This window comes from Neofelis nebulosa, chromosome 16, assembly GCF_028018385.1.
Source record: "Neofelis nebulosa isolate mNeoNeb1 chromosome 16, mNeoNeb1.pri, whole genome shotgun sequence".
Classification (NCBI taxonomy): Eukaryota; Metazoa; Chordata; class Mammalia; order Carnivora; family Felidae; genus Neofelis; species Neofelis nebulosa.
Window position 1 is genome coordinate 60768999 of NC_080797.1, and position 19910 is coordinate 60788908.

Consider the following 19910-nt stretch of genomic DNA (forward strand, 5'->3'; position numbering starts at 1 on the left):
CAAAACTGAGCTCATCACCTGAGGCGAAACCAGAATCGGCTGCTTAACCAACTGAGCCACCCAGCCGCCCCAGAATCTTAGCTTCTGTTAATGGACGTTTTGGTTTTGAGGCGTGAAGCCATCAGCTGACTCTACGGCCACAGTGGCTTGCTTTCCTGGTCTCATCATTTTCCGTTAGCAGGTGACAATCTCCATGCGGCAGGACGCTTTCATATCTCGTCCCCTCAACAAGGACTCCAGCTCTGCGTCAGTAAAATGAAGATTTGGAACCCACAGCCTAGCAGCAAAGGTGCGCGGAGACATGCGCTCAGATCAACACTAGTGCGAAAGGAACAAACGTGTCACCGAGAGTGGTACAGACAGGCTCAGAGCCGGCAGCGGTGACACCAAATAGAGGCCAGCAGCGGGGGAAGGCCTTTGGCCCTTCAAATATGCCGGGCTGGGGGAAGTGTGGGTGCATTTTAAGTAGATGGGAAAGTGAACCGAGAGCGGAGAACTCTACAGTTGCCGCCGGAAGGAAAGCAGCGGGGTCCCTTCCTCGGAGCGCCTCTCGCGCTAGAATTCCACTTCCCACCACCGCGGGGGCGCTGCTGGGCTAACGGTGTTTGTCTCATCACAATACGAGTGATTTTCAGAAGGTGCTGACGACCACTGCCACTGCTCACTCAGAAAGACAGGGTGACAGCTCAAGACACTCTCTTTTTTTCTTTTTTCTTAAGCCACTCTTTGACTTACTCTTTGCTTTGGGTGAGGGAATCCGCTGATCGACGGCCGTGTCCTCCCTCCTCCCCAGACCAATCTGCCTCCTACCACTTCTCTGACCTCTAGTTTAGAGCGGCAGTGCCCCCCACTGAAGGAATTTCAAACAGAAGACAGCAGCTGCACGGAGATTTTTTTTTTTTTTTTGGGGGGACCGAAGAGCCCTGCGGGGAAAGTGCTTGGCCTTGAAAGTCTTTATCTACAGATAACAAACTTGGCTGGGTGAGAGGTTTTCTGAGAAACACTCACATGAGCAGCTGTACGCTTACCACGTTCCCGGGGAAATCCCAGCGGGGGGAGGGGAGGGGGGGTGGCCCCCACACACTCTCCCCTGCCCCCCCAGCAAGCAGTTCTAATCCGTGGGGAGTACAGCCTAAGTGGGGCCGCCTTGTCCTGGGAGCCACCTTTGGGGGCGGGGCAGAGCACACCTTGCCAGGTCCCTCCGGAGTAACGCGTGGAGTGCTCCACCTGCGCAACAGGCCCTGGGCTGCCAGGACTTTGTGTTCTGGCAGCCTTCAAGCCACCCCACAAGGAACCTTCACCTCCCTCCCCTGCTATGCTCCCCTTCCAGCCGGCTCTTGACTGTCCTCCATAGTAAACACCCCCTCCTGTCCGGAGCCCAGACCCCTCCTCCCAGACCCCTCAGCCTTCACCGCCTGCCAGAACTGACACCTGACTCCCCCACTCTCCAAGGTCTCGGCTTCCCCACAGCCCTCCCCCCTGTTGGCCGTTCATTTTTTTTCACACACCAGCCTCCCTGCTCCCCAAGGCCACAACCTCCGCTCTCTGAGGTTTGAGCCATGCCTTGGCCCATGCCCACCTCCTCCTGGGTGCTCTCCTGACTCTACCTTGGCAACAGCCTTCTCACCCCCATCCCAGGTGGTCTTCACCATCCATCCATCCAGCACCTTGGGCTCTCTGTCCCTTGACTCCATCTCCAAACACCTTCCCCTCCTCTCCATTTCGGCCCACACCTCTCCCTGCACAGAACCTCTTCCCAACACCAGGAATTCGGACATCGTGCCCCCCTGTCATAATTTCCCAACCTTCTGGCCTCTTCATCCGGTGACTCCCACCCTGCCAGCACTGCCTCCTCAGCCTCACGTTCATTCCCTTCTCCGCCTTCTCCCAGGCTGCCAGCCCCTCTGGCCCACAGGGCTTCCTCCCCATCCAGCTTGAAATGCATGTTCCACCTCTTCAATCCACGCTTCTCATCCAACGTCTCAAAATCACCAGTGTGTTTCTTTTAACTCTTTTTGAAGTTTATTTGGTGGGGGAGGGGGAGAGAGAGAGGAGAGAGAGAATCCCAACGGGGCTCTGTGCGCTCTCAGCACACAGCCCCAATGCGGGGCTTGATCTCACAAACCATGAGATCGTGACCTGAGCCGAGATCAAGAGTCAGTCGCTTCACCGACTGAGCCACTCCTCACCGATGTCTTTCCGAACCTCAGCCCTAGAGGAGTCAACAGCCTTTTTTCTTTTTTTCTTAGAGAGAGAGAGAGAGAGAGAGAGAGAGAGAGAGAGAGAGAGAGAGAGAATATGCTCATAAGCAGGGGAGAGGGGCAAAAGTAGAGAAAAAAACAATTTTTTTTTTGAGAAACAGAGAAAAATCTCAAGCAGGCTCCACGATCAGCACAGAGCCTGACACAGGGCTCAATCCCATGACTCTGGGATCAGGACCTGAGCAGAAATCGAGAGTCAGACGCTCAACAGCCTGAACCACCCAGGCACCCTCAACAGCCTTTTTGCTGAGGAGACCCCACCCTGGAGAAAAGCACACAGCCTCGGAGATTGGGCCTCCAGATCGTTGGCCACCCACCTCAGCTGGGCCCTCTACACTGCCACCAATCTCTCTGTTCTAGTGCCAAGAGGCCCGTCCTGGGGAGCACAGAGCTCCTCTGACTTAACCCTAACCCTCCCATTCTCTCCAGCTCTTCAGGGGCCTTGAGCCACATTTCCTGCTCTCTTCCCTCCTGCAAGGACAACCTTCCTCCCTCACCCGGAAACCTCAAACAGCATCTAAGTAAGTGAAAAGCGTTCTAGTCAATCTGAGAAATACGGAGGCCATCTCTGGAGCTCACCTCCCTCCAGCCACTGCCCCCTCTCTCTCCTCTCCTTCCTAACCGGTCTACACTCCCTGCCTCCCTTCCCCACCTCCTTACTCCCTGTCCTGCTGTCATGTGCCCCCTGCCTCCACCACACCTGTGCTCTCTCACAGGGCCACCGCAGGGGCCATTCAGTGTTGCTCTGACCCAGCTGACCCTCTTCCCCATCATGTTTGGGACATCACCCTCCTGTTGTGCACCTGTATCTCAGCCCCCTCCTCACCCCCCCCTCCCCCCAGGATGGAGCACCCTTAAGACAGGCCCTTTGCTCTCAACACCAACCGCCATCAAACGCGGATGCCCCACTATCTACGTATCCAAACAGGTTCATCCAGCTGCCCCCGAGACTCCTCCACTCAGACGCTATGGAGACTGCTCAGTGTCAACACAGCCAGAACCCGATTACCTTCTCTTCAGCTCACTTCTGTGTCCCAGTCGGTGGGACATTCAGTGAATGGCTGGGCCCAGCGGGCAGTTAAAGATCAATATTTACAGAACCAGGGGCGCCTGGGTGGCTTAGGCAGTTAATGGCGGACTTTGGCTCCGGTCACCATCTCGCTGTTGGGTGAGCTCGGGGAGTGCGAGCCCCGCATCCGGCTCTGCCCTGACGGTGTGGAGCCTGCTTTGAATTCTCTCTGTCCCACTTATGATCGCGCGCGCTCTCTTTCTCTCCAAGTAAATAAGTGAATTAAAAATATATATATTTGCAGAATGAATAAATCCTCCCTCATTCATCACAGCCAATCCCTGCCCCAGCCAAGACCCGCCCATCCTCTTGCTATATCCCTGTGCTTCTTGCTTAATTGAAGTTGGCTCTCCCCTAGGCAGCCTTCAGAAGGCTTCCAGGCCCCTCAGGTTAGGCGGGGCTGGGACCTTGCGAGTGTTCCCACGGCCCGTGAACGTCGCACCACCGCGCGGATCACAACGCGCTATGCGGCCGGCCTTGGTCTGCGGCAGCTGGGCTGCATTAGGGGCTCCACTTCCACCAGCGCCCGTGGCCCGGCACCCAGGAGCCGCTCAGTAAACGTTACTCCTTTGCACTGGAGAATGGAGTACTGGATGAAAGGGACCACAGCGCGCCACGCAGTCGGCGGCCAGGCCCGGCGGGCATCAACCCCCGCGCTCCCAGTTCAATCTGCACGCCGCAAGCCGGAGAGCCGTCCCACGCGGCGAGCGAGGAACCCCGCCCCATTCCACGCGACGCCCCCAACGGCCAATGGAAATGGTCTGGGGTGGCACCTCCTCTACACGCTATACTTGTACGAGCCAATGGGCGTGCGCTGCGGCGAGCGCCGCTCCTGCCGGGGCTTTGCAGCCAGCCAATGGGAGTGGCCGACGTAGCCCTCTCGGGGGCGGGGCGGGTAGTCAGGGCGCGGAGTCCTGGGACGCGGCGCGGGTCGGGCCCACTTCCCACGTCGGCTTTCCGGGCTAGTGCGGCATCCGCTCGTCACCGGCGCAACCAACCGAAAATGGGGGCTCTGGGCGTCCGGCGCGGTCTGGAGTGGCTGCTGGGCCTCTACTTCCTCTCCCATGTCCCCATCTCTCTGCTCTTGGACCTGCAGGTGGTGTTGCCGCGCGAACTCTACCCCGTCGAGGTGAGGGCGACGGTCGGTCCAGACGGCCGGTCGCTGAGTTTGGGGCCCCTCCGCGCATTGCGATCGTTCCCCGGCGTCCCCAAGACCTCCCCTCCCCCGCTCGCCGCCCAGCCAGGGTTCTGCCCCCCTTTCCCTCCCTCCCTTCTTAGGTCCTGCCCGTGCCCCAGCCTCTCCTCACCCTTCATCTCGACGTCTTGCTTGGGGTTTTCGATGGTCCGGACCGTTATCCCAAGCTGCTTGGGGCAGACACGTTGGTCCTTTTAAAGACAGTTCTTCCCTGGGTATGCGTAAGGCTCTCAACATCCCACCTCTGCCTAGGGGAGAGCCTAGGGGAGAGCTACTTTGAGGGAAGTAGCCTGGATGAACCAGTGTCTCAATCACGTGTTGGATTTGTGTGTTCTTTGAAAGAGCTTTAAAATAACGTCTAATCCCAAAGCAATAGTGCAGGTAGCATTAGACCCATAACACAGGGCATTCACGGATCGTCATTGCTTCGGTCTTAGGATCCAGCGACTTCGAAAGCTCGTAAGTAAATTAACGACACCTTTTCAAATCAGCCCTTTTAATTAGGTTCGAGTAAGAATGATCACCTGACTAGAAATAGAGGCGAGAAGCCCCATTTCCTCGTTGTTAATGAGTATTCTTTACCCCAAAGTTTGCTTTAATGCTTTTCGTTTCTTCAGAGCCACCGTTTTACTTTACCTGGTCCTTTCACCTCTGGACCCTGTAACCTTCTCCCGGGGAGCTCCTGTCCTCAGTTCTGTGCTTCTCCACATTGTGTGCAGAACTGTGGGCAAGACTGACTTGTCTACCTGTTTCCCTTTAGGTGCTTTTTCTCTGCAGAGCGGGGGTGGGGGTGGGGTGCTTCACCTGAGGTCCCTGAACCCCAGGGTATACCATGGGGTATGCAAAACTGTGTGGGCCTTGTGGTTTCTGGGAGAAGAGTCGCAAGCTCACACATACAGGGTATATTAGTTTCCCGTTGCTGCTGTAACAAATTACCAGAAACATGATGGCTTTAAACATTTGTTCTCTTACAGTTTTCTAGGTCAGAAGTTGAAAATGAATCTCGCAGGCCTAGGGGAATCTTTGAAGGTCCTAGGGGAGAATCTGTTCCTTGCCTCTTCCAGTCTGGTGGCTGCCAGTGTTCCTTGGCTTGTGGCCCTATCACTTCGATCTCTGCCTCTGTCATCATTTGGCCGCCTTCTCTTCTGTAATCCAGTCTCCCTCTGCCCCACTTTTAATTTTTTTTTTTTTTAACGTTTATTTATTTTTGAGACAGAGAGAGAGCATGAATGGCGGAGGGGCAGAGAGAGAGGGAGACACAGAACCGGAAGCAGGCTCCAGGCTCTGAGCCGTCAGCCCAGAGCCCGATGTGGGGCTCGAACTCACAGACCACGAGATCGTGACCTGAGCTGAAGTCGGACGCTTAACCAACTGAGCCACCCAGGGGCCCCCCTCTGCCCCACTTTTATACAGACACTTGTGGTTACGTTTAGAGCCGACCAGGTAGTCAGCATAACCTCCCGTCTCAAGACTCAAAACCCTTACCTTAATCACATCTGCAAAGTCTCTTTGGCCCTATAAGGTTACGTTCACAGCTTCCAGAGATTAGGAACTTTGGGGACTGTTACTCGGCCTGCCACACAGACCCAGGTAGCACCCGCTTTCTCCGCAGGTCGCCACCGCTCTGCACCAGCCATTAGTTGCCTTGAAGAAAGGAGCCTTGTCTGTGGTTTTCAGAGTCTGTGTGGCCAACAAAACTCAGGCAGGCTGCCTGCTTAGTGTTTGACATGATGAGTCCCTTTAATACTGGGCACTTAGGTTAGTTACTCCAGGTTACTCTGGACTTAACAGCTGGTGCTTTCTTGATCTCTTCTGAATATGCCGTTCCCACAGGTTCTTGCCTACCACCCCCAAATTACAGTTCAAATGTGTCCAGCATCATAAAGACCCCATTTCAGCTTATCTCTTTGATTTGGTAAAGTCTTCTCAGTTTTAATGTTGACTTATTGTAAAAGGTCAAGGGCCATTGCAAGTGGGACCTGGCCAGAAATTGTGTATGTCTGTGCCTTTCTATCTGATGCTGTTTGAAGGTGTTGGCGACACGGGGGGGTTCCAATTTTGGAAGGGCTGTTGTCTCTCTTCACTCTTGTTGCTTTGGAGTTGAGATTGATGGTTTTGTTGCTTCGTTATGGGGAAAATAATAATAAAAGCCTTGAGGTATTCTCAGATTCTCTTTGAAAAAATGCCCAATCTTCACATCTGTTGTGTTTCTCTTCCCCAAATAGAAGGAATTTTCTCCTAGAACTAAAATGCTTGTGGCGATCCCATAATGGTTGGGGCTGATCTTCCTTGGTTTGAACCGGTCAATACTTGGAAAAACTCTTACTCTGAAACAAAAAGAATTTAGTTTGGATTGGAACATGGAGAGGTTGGGGAAGGCATTGCGCAGTATCGTTTGCAGCTGGTAGCATTGGTTCTGTTTAAGGTGAGCGTCTGGGTGTGAAATCAGCCTGTGCTCATCCTAAGGTAGAAAAGTGCGGGATTGTTCAGTGGCAATTCCTGGTTTAGAAATTCTGGTGCCAGGGGTGCCTGGGCGGCTCAGTCAGTTAAGCAACTGGCTCTTGGTTTCGGCTCAGGTCATGATCTCACGGTTCGTGAGTTCAAGCCCTTCAATCCCAAGCAGGGATACTCTCATTCTCTATCTCTCCCCCTCCCCGCCTTCCCACTCACAAGCCCGCACATGCGCGCTCTCTCTCAAATAAATAAACTTTATCAAAGAAATAAACAAAAAAATGGATTGTGGCCTTAAAAATGTAATATAATCTATTTTTAAAAATCCCTGTTTAGGGGCGCCTGGGTGGCGCAGTCGGTTAAGCATCCGACTTCAGCCAGGTCACGATCTCGCGGTCCGTGAGTTCGAGCCCCGCGTCAGGCTCTGGGCTGATGGCCTGGAGCCTGTTTCCGATTCTGTGTCTCCCTCTCTCTCTGCCCCTCCCCCGTTCATGCTCTGTCTCTCTCTGTCCCAAAAATAAATAAATAAATAAATAAAATAAATAAAAAAAAATAAAAATCCCTGTTTATAGGCGAGGTCAGTAGTTTAATAGATACCAATGGTAAGTGGAGTCCAATGTGTCAGGTATAGGGGTGCCTGGGTGGCTCAGTCAGTTAAGTGTCCGACTTCGGCTCAGGTCATGATCTCGCGGTTCCTGAGTTCAAGCCCCGCGTCGGGCTCTGTGCTGACAGCTTGGAGCCTGGAGTCTGCTTTGGATTCTGTCTCCCTCTCTCTCTGCCCCTCCCCTGCTCACACTCTGTCTCTCTCAGAAATAAATAAAAATTAAAAACAGAAAATGTGAGTCAGGTAATAAACCATTTTGGGGGACTTACCTAATAAGAGTAGTTCTTTTTTTTTTTTTTTTTTTCAACTTTTTTTTTTTTGGGGGGGGGCAGAGAGAAACAGAGCATGAACGGGGGAGGGGCAGAGAGAGAGAGGGAGACACAGAATCGGAAACAGGCTCCAGGCTCGGAGCCATCAGCCCAGAGCCCGACGCGGGGCTGGAACTCACAGACCGCGAGATCGTGACCTGGCTGAAGTCGGACGCTTACCCGACTGCGCCACCCAGGCGCCCCTAATAAGAGTAGTTCTTAAGGACCAGTTGCATACTGCGCTCTTAATAGGATTAAACTTGAATTTCTCCACATGCGTGTTAAGTTCAACTAAGTAATTGTAAGATTTACTCTATGCTTGCCATTGTTCTAAAGACCATGTACATTAACTCATTTAATCTTCCCATTAGTGAAGTAGGTGCTATAATTGGGAAGCAAGTTCAGTGAGATTTAAGTGCTTTGCCCAACGCCCGCCCCCGGAGCCCTTCACTCTACCAGGGGCCTGCGGTTTGCTTTCCCTCAGCCCTTAGTCCAGGTCCTTTCCGGCAGCATGCGGCTCGCAGGTGACTGTGGGCGGGCGCTAGGATCCTAATTGATGACCTACAAGAGCTGGCTGAGTTTTGCTGATCTCATCCTGGATTTATGAAATAGACTGTATACAAATGGAACAGAAAATGAAATCAAACCAGGATGCCTTTTAAATTTCTACGGTAAATCTTGACAGCAGGTCATTCCCTCCAATATTTTTTTTTTTAATTTTTTTTAACGTTTATTTATTTTTGAGACAGAGAGAGACAGAGCATGAACAGGGGAGGGTCAGAGAGGGAGACACAGAATCCGAAACAGGCGCCAGGCTCCGAGCTGTCAGCACAGAGCCCGATGCGGGGCTCGAACTCACGGACCACGAGATCATGATGTGAGCTGAAGTCGGCCGCCCAACCGACTGAGCCACCCAGGCGCCCCCCCCCCCCCAATATTTTTTAAAGCAAATCTGGAGAGCAAAAAAAGGATCTCCAAAAACATTTGGCTCAAGTTGCTTGTTCCACAGACGAGGAAATAGAGCCCAGGAGAGGTGCAGTGACTTAACCTTTATGAATTTTTTTCTGCCACCTTACCGTCCTGAAGAGTGCCTAGAAGGAAGCTAAAGGTATTGCTGTGAGTTTCAACTTCAGATCAAGTACAAATTAGACATCACCCGGTCGATAAACTGGTAATCTAGCCAGAGCCTTTCTGAAATTAATATCATGCTAACAGAATGTTTGTTTCTGGATATTTGCTTAAAGCTCAGCTTCAGCGGTGAGGCCTTGGTTTCACAATGGTGAGCCTTTATCTTTTGACTAAAAATTAACAGGAAAAATATTGCAATGGAAAAAAATGGCTTTTCCACTGCAAGCTAAATCTTTACATTGGAAGTTCCCTTTATTTCCTGTAATTTGATATTATATATATATATATATATATATAGCTTTGGGGACAGGTGTGGCAGGACAGCACCATCTCCAGGATGTAAACTGTGACAGACCTTTGGTAGTCCCATGTGATGCGGGGGAGCCCTACGCTTTGGGCCCTTAAAGGCACAGAATGGGCAACCTCTAATCTTTCTGCTTCCTTCCTCTGCTGGTAGCCATGGGTCTGCATCTTTTTTTTTTTTTTTTTTTTTTTTTAGAGAGAGGAAGCACACGCGAGCACATGAGTCGGGGAGAGGGGCAGAGGGAGAGAGAGAATCTTAAGCAGGCTCCATGCTCAGCTGGGAGCTGGCGCGGGACTCAGTCCCACAACTCTGGGATCATGACCTGAGTGAAAAATCAAAAGGCGGTCGGTCACTCAACCGCCTGAGCCACCCAGGCACCCCTGGATCTGCATCTTTTGATTTAACAGTGTAATCAGAGGAGGGTGGGCCCCAAGCTAGAACCAGGACTGCTAACCCTCAAGCCTTGACAGCCTAGAAGCTCTACAGTTTGTGGTTGGGGCAGTTTGTTCTCCAGATGTCCTGTGGGTCTCCTAAAAGAGAACTCTTCAGAACTACAGTAGTTAAGAATGACGAGGAACTTGAGATTTAGGGATTCAGTTGTCTGAAAGTGCATCTTTTTTTTTTTTTTTTTTTAAACATTTATTTATTTTTGGGACAGAGAGAGACAGAGCATGAACGGGGGAGGGTCAGAGAGAGAGGGAGACACAGCATCTGAAACAGGCTCCAGGCTCCGAGCTGTCAGCACAGAGCCTGACGCGGGCCTCGAACTCACGGACCGCGAGATCATGACCTGAGCCGAAGTCGGACGCTCAACCGACTGAGCCACTCAGGCGCCCCTGAAAGTGCATCTTAAAGAGGTTAAACTTCTCTCCCTTCCGTTCCAGCCCCCCCCCCCCCCCGAAAAAGACAAAGAAACTCAGTTCATTTCTGTATTTGAGGCAGTCTGGCCCTCGGAGCTTGGTGTGCAGCTGCTGTTAAAGGACAAATGTTAGGATGGTTTTCACAGCCGTTGGCTGACATACAGGGCTAGTGTTATCCGGAGTCACGAACGGGTAGCAGAGGGGCTGGAAGAGCTGAGGAAGGCTTGGAGGAGGGAACATTCGAGTCAGAGCTAGGGAGTCTTTAGGAAGGGGCCATCTAGGCTGCCTCGGGGCTGGGCAGTGAGGGACTCTTCGGGGGGTTGGAGCGGCCAGCCTGTCCTGCCAGGTGGCTGTGTTCAATGTGCGCGTTCTCTCCCCTCAGTTGAGAAACCTGCTGAAGTGGTATACCAAGGAGTTCAGAGACCCTCTGCTACAGGAACCCCCAGCGTGGTTTAAGTCCTTCCTGTTTTGCGAGCTCGTGTTGCAGCTGCCTTTCTTCCCCATAGCAGCCTATGCCTTCTTCAAAGGTTGGTAACTGGAAAATCCCACTTTTGCCCTGATACCCAGTCCCGGAAATCTTTGGGGGAAGTATCTCAGAGGAGAGTGATCCCTGTAGTTTGAGGGTCACCTAGGGTGGGGTGGGAATGGCCAGATCTTGTAAAGGGACATCAGCGTGGCTCAGGTGGATGCCTGTGTGGTTAGCTGAGCCGAACGACTGTCACCTGGAGATCTCTCCTACACCTGAGGCTGCTTCAAGATCGAACTTGTTCCTGTTTATTGTCTTTTTTTTACCCCTGCAGAATTTATCATTAGCTTTTATTTTTCTGATTTGGGGAGCACCATACTGGCTTTTCAGCGGTAGCATCAGGCTAATCCCTGAAGGGCTTAACTTCTCATTTATTCTTACAGTGTTCCCGTGTGACTTAACGCTTTCAGAAAGACGGGGGCCATACTAACGTACATGATAACTAAGCTCATACAACCAGTTTCCCACTGGAGCTCCCAAATCCATCTCAGCAGAATCTGTTGATCTTCTCACCTGTATATATAATTATTTAACAGATGCTGCGGGCAGGTCCTTCCCCCTGCCTTTTAGGCCAGACTGGCGTAGATCGTAATGGCCGTTTTACTGCCCTAGGGTTTCTTTTTCTTTTTTTTTTTTTTTAATTTTTTGTTTTTGAAAGAGAGAGAGAGCGAGCATAAGTGGGGGGTGGGGCAGAGAGAGAGTGGGATAGAGCATCCAGAGTGGGCTCGGTGTTGACAGCAGAGAGGGCTCAGACTCGTGAACCCCGAGATCATGACCTGAGCTGAAGTCAGACACTTAACGGACTGAGCCACCCAGGCGCCCCACTAGAGTTTTTCTGAATTAAATTCCAACCCCCACCCTTGGCACTTTAGCAGCCGGTGGGCTAGAGCCCCAGCTTTGTGCATTAGGAGATACTAGAACACATCCGGTTTTCCATTTGTACTTGGAAAGGAGGTAGATTCAGTGGAAAGGGAGCAAGCGTGGAGACTGGCGTGGGCGCCCCTGGAGTCGTGGACATACCTAACGCTTACCTCTTTCTCTTCCCCCAACTTCAGGAGGCTGCCGGTGGATCCGCACCCCTGCAATCATCTACTCCGTTCACACCATGACAACTTTAATTCCAATTCTCTCCACATTGCTATTTGAGGATTTCTCCAAAGCCAGCGGTTTCAAAGGACAAGGACCTAAGACTTTCCACGAACGACTAACCCTCGTATCTGTCTATGCCCCCTACTTTCTCATCCCTCTTATGCTTCTGCTTTTCATGTTGCGGAGCCCCTACTACAAGTATGAGGAGAAAAGAAAGAAGAAATGAGAGAAATGACCACTGGCCCGGCGGGAGATGCCCACAGGGCAGTTTCCTGTTGGACCTGGTATGCAGAAAACTGCTCAGAACCCATGTTTTTCGGTAGCTTTCGAACCACACCAGCAACACACAAGAGCAAGACCCTGGCAGGAGCCCCATCAGACCCTCCCCTTCTGAGAACACTGGCACCAACGGACCAATCACCTGAGGACGGACAGGGGGGTGTGGGCTGGGTTATAGGGAGGTGGAGCCAAATACCTCACTGTGTACCCAAGTTCCGCTGGGAGCAGGACCAGACCAGAAACTGGATAAACTTCTAAGACACGTGGCCTGCTTGGCATGTTCACGAGTCGCTTGACCCACAACGTACAGGTGACTAAACCCTCGATTCATGACTCTCTACAGCGTGTCATTATTCAGCAAAATGAAGAGTGGGATGTTTCAGGCCATTTTTAAGTTTAAAACTGTGACTTTAATATTCATTAAAAACGATATCCTGGTTTTTTTGCCTCCCCCTCTGGTGGGGGGAAAGGTCCTGTAAGAGGTTTAGACTTGGGTTTTGCTCAACGGTTAGCTCTGGCCTGACTTTCAGAAATGGGTTACGCTGGAAGGTGTTTTCTTTCTGTCTTAAACGGGTCATCCCAGAAAAGATTTTAAGTCTCCTTAAAGACCTTAGTCTTCTGTTTTTACAGACCACCTGACATTAAGTCCCACTCTGAGGTCTAGTGTCTCAAACCTGTTCTGGAAGTGTGCTTCCGGGGGGATAACGTCACCTCCCTGATAGTTTTGTCATCATTCCTGGCTTGTTCTCTAAGTAGAGGGGCAGCTGGGGGGCCTGACGTGTCCGTGGTGTAAATACAGGAGCTCTTCGTTGGTGTTCCTTAGTTTTCTCTAAATACGTACTCAAGGCCAACTCAAAAACAAAAACTCAGTGAATGCATGGAAAATGGTAACTGGTCCTTCCTCTTTTTATCTGTTTTGCTCACAAGTCATAATGGTCTGATTGATGGGGTATCATCTGACACCTGTGTCCGGTCCCAATAAAGGTAGCTGCTGACGACTGTCTGCTTCGTTTCGTGGCCTGGGGGCTAGAGCGTCCGGGGTTCCCTTACAAGGTGTTCTGTGTACACTTCAAGGGCAACAGAAAAGAGGCAGATCAAGCCATTTGAAAACAATAATTTATTGCTCTTCCTTTGAAAGCTTTGTGACTTTACAAGAAAAAAGGGTCAAAATTTACAGACTGCTCAGTTCAGGCTAAGAGTGCCAAGAGGTGAGAGCCTGGACCACTGTGGCCATGGGGTAACTGCCCAGCAGATGTTCGCTGACATTTGCAACAAGCCCCCCAGACTTGCTTACTGCCTTCAGAGATGCTGCGATTTTTCCACACCATCTCTCAGGACATACTTGGGTCATTGGTCAAGTCACTGGATCGGTACAGAGGTTTTTTGGGTTTTGTTTTTTGCCCGGCCTGCTATAAAATGAAATTTTCAGTTCATTTCTGAAAAATAAATTGGTCAATAAATTCATTTTGTTCTGCTTCTACTTTACACAAAGCTTCATATTCAACCCGATACCTGAAAAACAAAATTGTTACAAGCCCTAAAAATGGATGAAATAAACCGTGGACTTAATTCTTCTAGAGAAGAATGTAAGCGATTTAAACGATCCCAAGAAATGGTGTGAGTTCATAATGAAGAAGTTGGGGTAAGAAAGAAAGAGGCGAAGCCCAACCCAGGGCCACCCGTGAGAAGTCTCCAGGTCTTTTCCTCTAGAAGAACTAGCCAGTTTCATGGACTCGCTACCGGAGCCTTCTAGCTCCCAGACCACTAGAGGTGGTTTTGTATTAACAAATGTCCTTTTTCCTTCTCATTAAACAGGCCTTGACTTTATTTTTTTAAGTCTTCAAGTCAGATGGCAAGTGGGACCCTGTTCCCGAGAGGACAACGGTGAAGAATAAGGACAAGAGGTGGCCACTCAAGAAGGAAGAATAGAACTGCAGTCGAGCAAAGAACTTTCTTTGCACCCTCACCTCTTACCTTTCAAGCTGCATTTTCTTTTCTGCTATTAGGGCTCGGAGTTGCTGCTGTTGGGCCTCCCTCTGCTTTGCTATAGATTTGAGCAAGTTCCGAGCACCAATGGCCTAGAAAGAAGGTCGTGGCTTCGTTAAAACCATCTTCAGCTAAGTCCTCAGCCAAGGGAGGGCCACTTGGGGGCGGTCTCAGTGCCCAGCCGGGGACAGACCGTCGAGCCCCAGAGCTTCTGGAATAACCTGATGAGACCTGCATCGCAGCTCAGGGGCAGATCCGCGAGTCCCCCCGGCCCCCGGAGTCTGGCACACGGGTGCCAGTGGCCCCTCTGGTGCACCATTGAGCCCTGTGTCCTTTGCCGGGTCACTGACTCCCCCGTATGCCTTCTTCACTTACAAAAGCATAAGACCACCCATCTCAGCGATGTGAACATGAAATGATGACAGTGTACTAGCATAAAAGAGTTCGACTAGTGGAAAGAGTTGACTGGGAATTGTTACTTAGAATCCCGTTTTACTTAAAATAATCCCATCCCCTACCCACCCCCCCCCCCCCGGCAAGAAAAAGTCCAGCGGGCAGGAGGAGAGGCTGGTGAACCGTGTCCCAGGCCAAGACGGAGAAGGCACGCTCATCTTACCTTCATCTTCTCGTTTTCTGCTTCTTTTGCCAGTTGGTCAACAAGCTCAATTAAACCACCAACTATTTTCTGAAACTGGCCAATTTCTTTTAGGGGAAGAACAGAAAACAAAATGTTTTATTTTCTCTGCATCATCACTCCCTTCGTGTTCCCTTGTGGCGAGAGCCGGGCTAATGTGTGTCCGAGCGGTCTGGCGCACGGGCCTAGAGTCTTCCACCCTTGGTCTAAACCCAGAGGAGGGTGGCCAGGCGCTCAGAGCTGGAGCAGGGCACACTTGGACCTTGAGTCCCAACTGAGCCAGCCGGTGACTGTTGACCTCTGTCTGTGAGGCTCCCGGTGGCCCATCCTCCACACGGACTCCATCCTGCCCTCCCCAGAAGTGACAGGAAGCTCAAGGGGCATGTCCCCAGAAGGACGGACTCAGGACGTGAACACAGTCTCCTGACTGGCCACAGATATGGCCCTAGGTTTCAGTTAATGGTGGTGGTGGGGGCAGGGGTTTGCCCACGGAGGGCAGAGCTAATAAAGAGCTCAAAGCATTCAGGTGCTAATCTCCCATCCACTTTTTTCAACGTCCTGGGGTGTGGGGGGACCTCGTCCTACTGAGGAGTGAACTAGGACCCAGGGAGGAGGGACGGCATGCAGTCAGAAGACTGGCAAGGGAGCCCAAGCTACCTTTCGCCAGCCAAGCTCTCTGCAGACCATGGAGTGCCCAGAAGGCTCAGAAATCCCTGCTTTAACCACACGTGCTCTGTATTCGCTGCTCTCGGGTGCTTGCCTCCTGGGACAGGAGGTGTCCTGGGTATCCAGCTAAAATAGGACTTCGTGGAGTCTGTTGAGCTACTTCTGGAGACTCCAGTTAATCAATTTTCACTCCAAGTGATGGTAATCCCGCGACTGAGAAAACTATTTCTTCCAAGAATCAGGAGTACCTAACTACTCCCACCCCCAAGCCACAGTTCTGCTTCCGTGAGGTTCAAGGTTTCTGAGAGGGAAGAAAAGCAACGATGGGACATCCCCCACATCTCACCATTCGTTTCGTTTGGTGCTCTGTGTGGGACCACATGGGCGCATTACAGGGCGGGCAGACGAGGTGGTTAGTACACGGGAATTGATAAAGGCCGGGCGCCACTTCCAGGGAGCCACAGCTCCACTCTGGCAGGGACAAGAGCTGGGGGCTGGGCGGGGGCGGGACACAGTTGGAAGCTCAAAGCTGAGTGGCACCACGTCTCCCCAAATGACACTCACTGTCCACAAAGTCCTTGCACTCCTCCTTGAGCTCTGTGGTCTGCTGGGTAACCTCAGGGTCCAATACCCGCAGCTTGTTCAGCTCATCAAAGTGCAGCCCCGCTTCACCCAGGATGTCCTTGGCCATAGCTGTGAAGAAACCAGGCTGAATCCCCAATCGCTTCCCAGCCACCCAAGGAAATGCCTGCTCCCAGGCCAGCCCCGCTCCCGCCCCCAGACACCAACGCCAAAAACCCAGATGCTCTTCCTCCAAAGGCTCCCCCTTCCCTCTGCCTCCACCTCTCTGAGCCTCACCTGTTTCCCTTCCAGCTTCCCTAGAGGAGAGAAGTTCTGCTCTGAAGGGGTGAGAGTGGCAGCCGGGAGGAGGTGTGTCATAGGAGCAAGGGTCAGGAAAGAATAAAGTCCAGCTGCTTGTCACAGGCACCGTTCACTCAACACACATTTCTTGAGTGCCTTCTACAGGCCAACACTGCTAGATGCTGGGGGTACAAAGATGAGTGGAGCATGGTGCCCGCCCGGGAGGAGCGCATAGTTTAGCTGGAGGAAGACAGACACGTAAACTGAAAAGTACACTGTGTTAAGTGCGTTTACAGAAATATCGCGCAAGCGCTGGAGAACACAGCGGTCAGCTTGGGGCGGAGGAGTCACATTTGAACTAAGCGTGAGAAGCCATAGCATATTTATCCCCAATTAGGTGCCCAAAAGGACACGAAAAAGCTTTTCAAATACAGTACTGGAATAACACCAAAAGCAAACGAGGAAATCTGCGTGAATTAAAGATCAGAGTTAAAAAAGAAGCCGGGAGGAAGAACCTTACCCACAATGTACGCCACAGGCTACTGTATGCTTGCCTGAACTAGGACTGCAGTTGGTTCAGTCTCTCTCCAGCAGAAAACACAAAAAGGAATGGCGTGTCAGCAAGCACATACCAAGTAAGGAGGCTGGGGAAAGGCATTCCAATCAGGGAAAATAGCACAGACACGAGCCTGAAGTCACTGAGCGGTCTAGAATATGGAAGGACCAAGGATGTAGCTGAAGAGGTCGGCTGGCGCCAGATCAGGAAGACCGTGTGCGCCAAGCTAAGGCATTTGGGTTTCTTTCTGTGGGCAGGAGGACCAGCAGGGATATCTTTTCCCCTCCCAGGCCACCTTGAACTCCTGGGTCCAAAGGAAGCCTCAATTCCGGGAAACTGAAAACGCACCCTCATTCTGGCTCAAAACAAAACAAAACAAAACAAAACAAAAAACAAAACGGGCGCCTGGGTGGCTCAGTCGGTTAAGCATCCGACTCTTGGTTTGGCTCCGGTCATGATCTCACAGTTGGTGGGATCGAGCCCTGAGGAGGTGCAGAGCCTGCCTGAGATTCTCTCTCTCCCTCTCTCTCTGCCCCTCCTCCACTCACGCACACTCTCTCCCCTGCTCTCTCAAAAAACGAAGTAATAAACATTTTTTAAAAACCCTAAAAAAACTAAAAAATGAACATTAAAAAATAAAATAAAATAAACAAAAGGACACGCCCTGTCTACAAAAGGAGGCAATGCTACTTAGGGCTAGCCATTGGCTGCTATACCAATTCCAAGACCCCAGGTCTTCCAAAGGCTACCACCACCTGGTGCTGTGCCAGCCCTTTCCTCTGCCCCCACCTCCCCCAGCTGTTTTCCTTCTGGCTTCCTTAGAAAAGTTCTCTTCCACATGGGGTGACTGTGGGAGTAACTTTCCAGAGCAGGTATACCATAGGAGGAGCGATCGTTAAAAAAAGAATTCAGTCCCCCGGTTACCCGAACTGATTTTCAAGACAGCCAAAAATCCAGATTTATACATGAAATCTGACTTTTAAAGGAAAGCACTGAATTCAAAAATTTAAAGGCAATACCACATCCAACACTGTGGGCCAACAAATGCGTGTCTACAGACTGACTGTGGCCCAGAGCCTTTCGCCTACTGGAAGGAAATAGGCTAGCATCTTCCTTTTGAAGCATTTTAATCATCCCAAGCTTCCTTTTAATCAAGCTTTAAAAAAAATTTCTTTTTAACGTTTATTTATTTTTGAGACAGAGAGAGACAGAGCATGAACGGGGGAGGGGCAGAGAGAGAGGGAGACACAGAATCGGAAACAGGCTCCAGGCTCTGAGCCATCAGCCCAGAGCCCGACACGGGGCTCGAACTCACGGACCGCGAGATCGTGACCTGAGCTGAAGTCGGACGCTTAACTGACTGAGCCACCCAGGCGCCCCTTTTTAATCAAGCTTTTTATTGTTTTTAATATAGTTGCCTCTCGAAGTACTTCTTTTTTATTTTTCAATTTTAATCAAGCTTTTTAAAAGGTCTGTCTTCCTGCTTTTTCTGTGACATTTACACATACAGTCTGAGCACTGAACACCTACCAGGTGATTAATCAGACCAACTGCTCTAGAAAGCTTCCAGTAACCCGAGGGAGCAAATAATCTGCTCCGACTGCCACTCCCGTCCCTGAGAGGAGGCATTTATTCAGAGACACCTTCTGAGTCCCTGCTCTGGAGACAGAGTAGTGAAGAAGATGCTTCAGTTCCTGACCTCTGGACAGAGAGCAAACAAATAACCACAAATTGTGACAACAGTATGAGGAAAAGCACTGGGTGAAGATCCTGAAGCTAAAAGAAATGTAATGCCTTCCAAGAACCCAAAGCCTAGTGTGGTTAAAACCCAGTGAACAGGGGGAGTGCGGAACAGGGTAAGTCTAGATGGGGAGGCCAGCGCTGGTTCATGGAGGGCTCTGAAAGCCGCAGTCAGGAGCCCAGATTTTATCATAAGGGTAGCGGGCAGCCAGCAGATTCTCAGCAGAGTGGTCCTATCTGCCTTTTGGAATGATCACTGTGACCCAGGATGGAGAATGAATTGGAGGAAACAGAAGAGGGAGGCTACACCTACCTTGGTTCATCACTGTAACCCTGGCATCTAGCACGGTGCCTGCACATACCGAGTGCCTGCACTCAGCAAATGTTTGTGGAATGAATGTGGAAACAGAGAAGGCTCTTACAGTAACGAAGGCTTGGAGCTGAAGCCAAGTGTTCCAATTTGCGACGTTATGTAAGCCGAGCTGATAGCATTTAGTAAAGGACTGGATGAACGTAGGAGTTTGGGGATGAGGGAAGGAAAGAGGCAAGATTTCCATGTATCTGGCTTGAGCGCCAACTGGATGTTTGGAGGGCAGAGTTGAATGAGATGGATAGGACCGGAGAAGGAGGGTAGGGGGAGGGTTCCCAGCCAACTATGAGATTCTTTTCCAACTCCCACCACACGTGCGTGTCTGAGCATCTGCGGAACACCGGGCACAAGAGCCGCATGGAGCTCCCAGAAGATGACAGCGGCGACACTCTCCGCCCCAGTTCCACTCCCCGCACTGCAGGCGCCGTCGGCGGGGTGGGGGGAAGGGGCACGGGACATACAATACACAGTTAGGAAGACCTGGGTGCTGGAGCTGGCTGTCCACACTACGCAAGCGCCTTGAACTTATCTGAGCCGCAGTTTCCTCACAAGACCGTTGCGAGCATCAGCGCGTTAAGTTCCAGGCCCAAGCTGGGTGTAACACCGCTCGCAAAGAACCGCGCAGAATCCCCACGTTTCTTTCGGCCTGTCAGATTCACTCGCCCCGGGTCCGCCCGCGTCCCCCGGCCCGCAGTCACTGCCTACCTGCCAACCCCGTACCGGCGGCGCGCTGCGGCCCGGGCTGATTCCGACAGGCAGCTTCTCTCCCCAGTTAGCGGCAGCCGGTGCCTCGCCCGCCGGACTCAGCCGCTGCCACGGATACAGGACCTGTTTACCCACAACGTCATTACCTGACTGCGGAAGCACTTACCCCGCCCAGCCCGCAGAGCCTGCTGGGAAACAGAGGCCCGCGAGGAGGGTCGGCTGCCTACAAGACCCAGAGACCTTTGCGCCGGAAAGGCCGCAGGAAGTAGCTGTGCGCTCTCCGCGGAGTACTCCCAGGAGCCCTTCCCTCCCCCCGTG

General features: G+C 51.6%; 2 protein-coding genes and 1 long non-coding RNA gene across 4 annotated transcripts; 2 read left to right on the forward strand and 1 right to left on the reverse strand.

Annotated features, from left to right (window-relative positions):
* The first annotated feature begins 574 nt into the window (after positions 1-574).
* Positions 575-3517, forward strand: LOC131497857 (uncharacterized). Its single transcript, XR_009255186.1, has 3 exons — positions 575-1018; positions 2691-2782; positions 3190-3517. It is a non-coding gene; the product is annotated as an uncharacterized LOC131497857 (long non-coding RNA).
* A 723-nt stretch (positions 3518-4240) lies between these two features.
* Positions 4241-13072, forward strand: TMEM97 (transmembrane protein 97). The gene is made up of 3 exons (XM_058703574.1): positions 4241-4459; positions 10563-10707; positions 11762-13072. The coding sequence occupies exons 1-3, from the start codon at positions 4334-4336 to the stop codon at positions 12019-12021; spliced, it is 531 nt and encodes a 176-aa protein (XP_058559557.1). The 5' UTR covers positions 4241-4333; the 3' UTR covers positions 12022-13072.
* A 100-nt stretch (positions 13073-13172) lies between these two features.
* On the reverse strand, positions 13173-19750 carry IFT20 (intraflagellar transport 20). 2 transcript variants are annotated; one of them, XM_058703575.1, is made up of 6 exons: positions 19593-19750; positions 16219-16461; positions 15925-16053; positions 14677-14762; positions 14049-14152; positions 13173-13586 (listed from the first exon to the last, which is right to left on the reverse strand). In XM_058703575.1, exons 3-6 carry the CDS (start codon positions 16049-16051, stop codon positions 13505-13507), a joined length of 399 nt encoding a protein of 132 aa, XP_058559558.1. In that variant the 5' UTR covers positions 16052-16053; positions 16219-16461; positions 19593-19750; the 3' UTR covers positions 13173-13504. The 2 variants fall into 2 exon arrangements, with proteins under 2 accessions (XP_058559558.1, XP_058559559.1); XM_058703576.1 differs by lacking the exon at positions 16219-16461.
* Positions 19751-19910: the final 160 nt, after the last annotated feature.

What these genes read in the sequence shown, in the direction of transcription:
- IFT20 (XM_058703576.1), bottom strand. Translation starts at nt 16,051, where the DNA reads ATGGCCAAGGACATCCTGGGTGAAGCGGGGCTGCACTTTGATGAGCTG. An exon ending in CAGAAAACGAGAAGATGAAG is followed by an intron (nt 14,153 to 14,676) that starts GTAAGATGAGCG and finishes CCTTCTTTCTAG; the next exon opens with GCCATTGGTGCTCGGAACTT. An exon ending in AAGAAAATGCAGCTTGAAAG is followed by an intron (nt 13,587 to 14,048) that starts GTAAGAGGTGAG and finishes TTTGTTTTTCAG; the next exon opens with GTATCGGGTTGAATATGAAG.
- TMEM97 (XM_058703574.1), top strand. Translation starts at nt 4,334, where the DNA reads ATGGGGGCTCTGGGCGTCCGGCGCGGTCTGGAGTGGCTGCTGGGCCTC. An exon ending in GCGAACTCTACCCCGTCGAG is followed by an intron (nt 4,460 to 10,562) that starts GTGAGGGCGACG and finishes CTCTCCCCTCAG; the next exon opens with TTGAGAAACCTGCTGAAGTG. An exon ending in AGCCTATGCCTTCTTCAAAG is followed by an intron (nt 10,708 to 11,761) that starts GTTGGTAACTGG and finishes CCCCAACTTCAG; the next exon opens with GAGGCTGCCGGTGGATCCGC.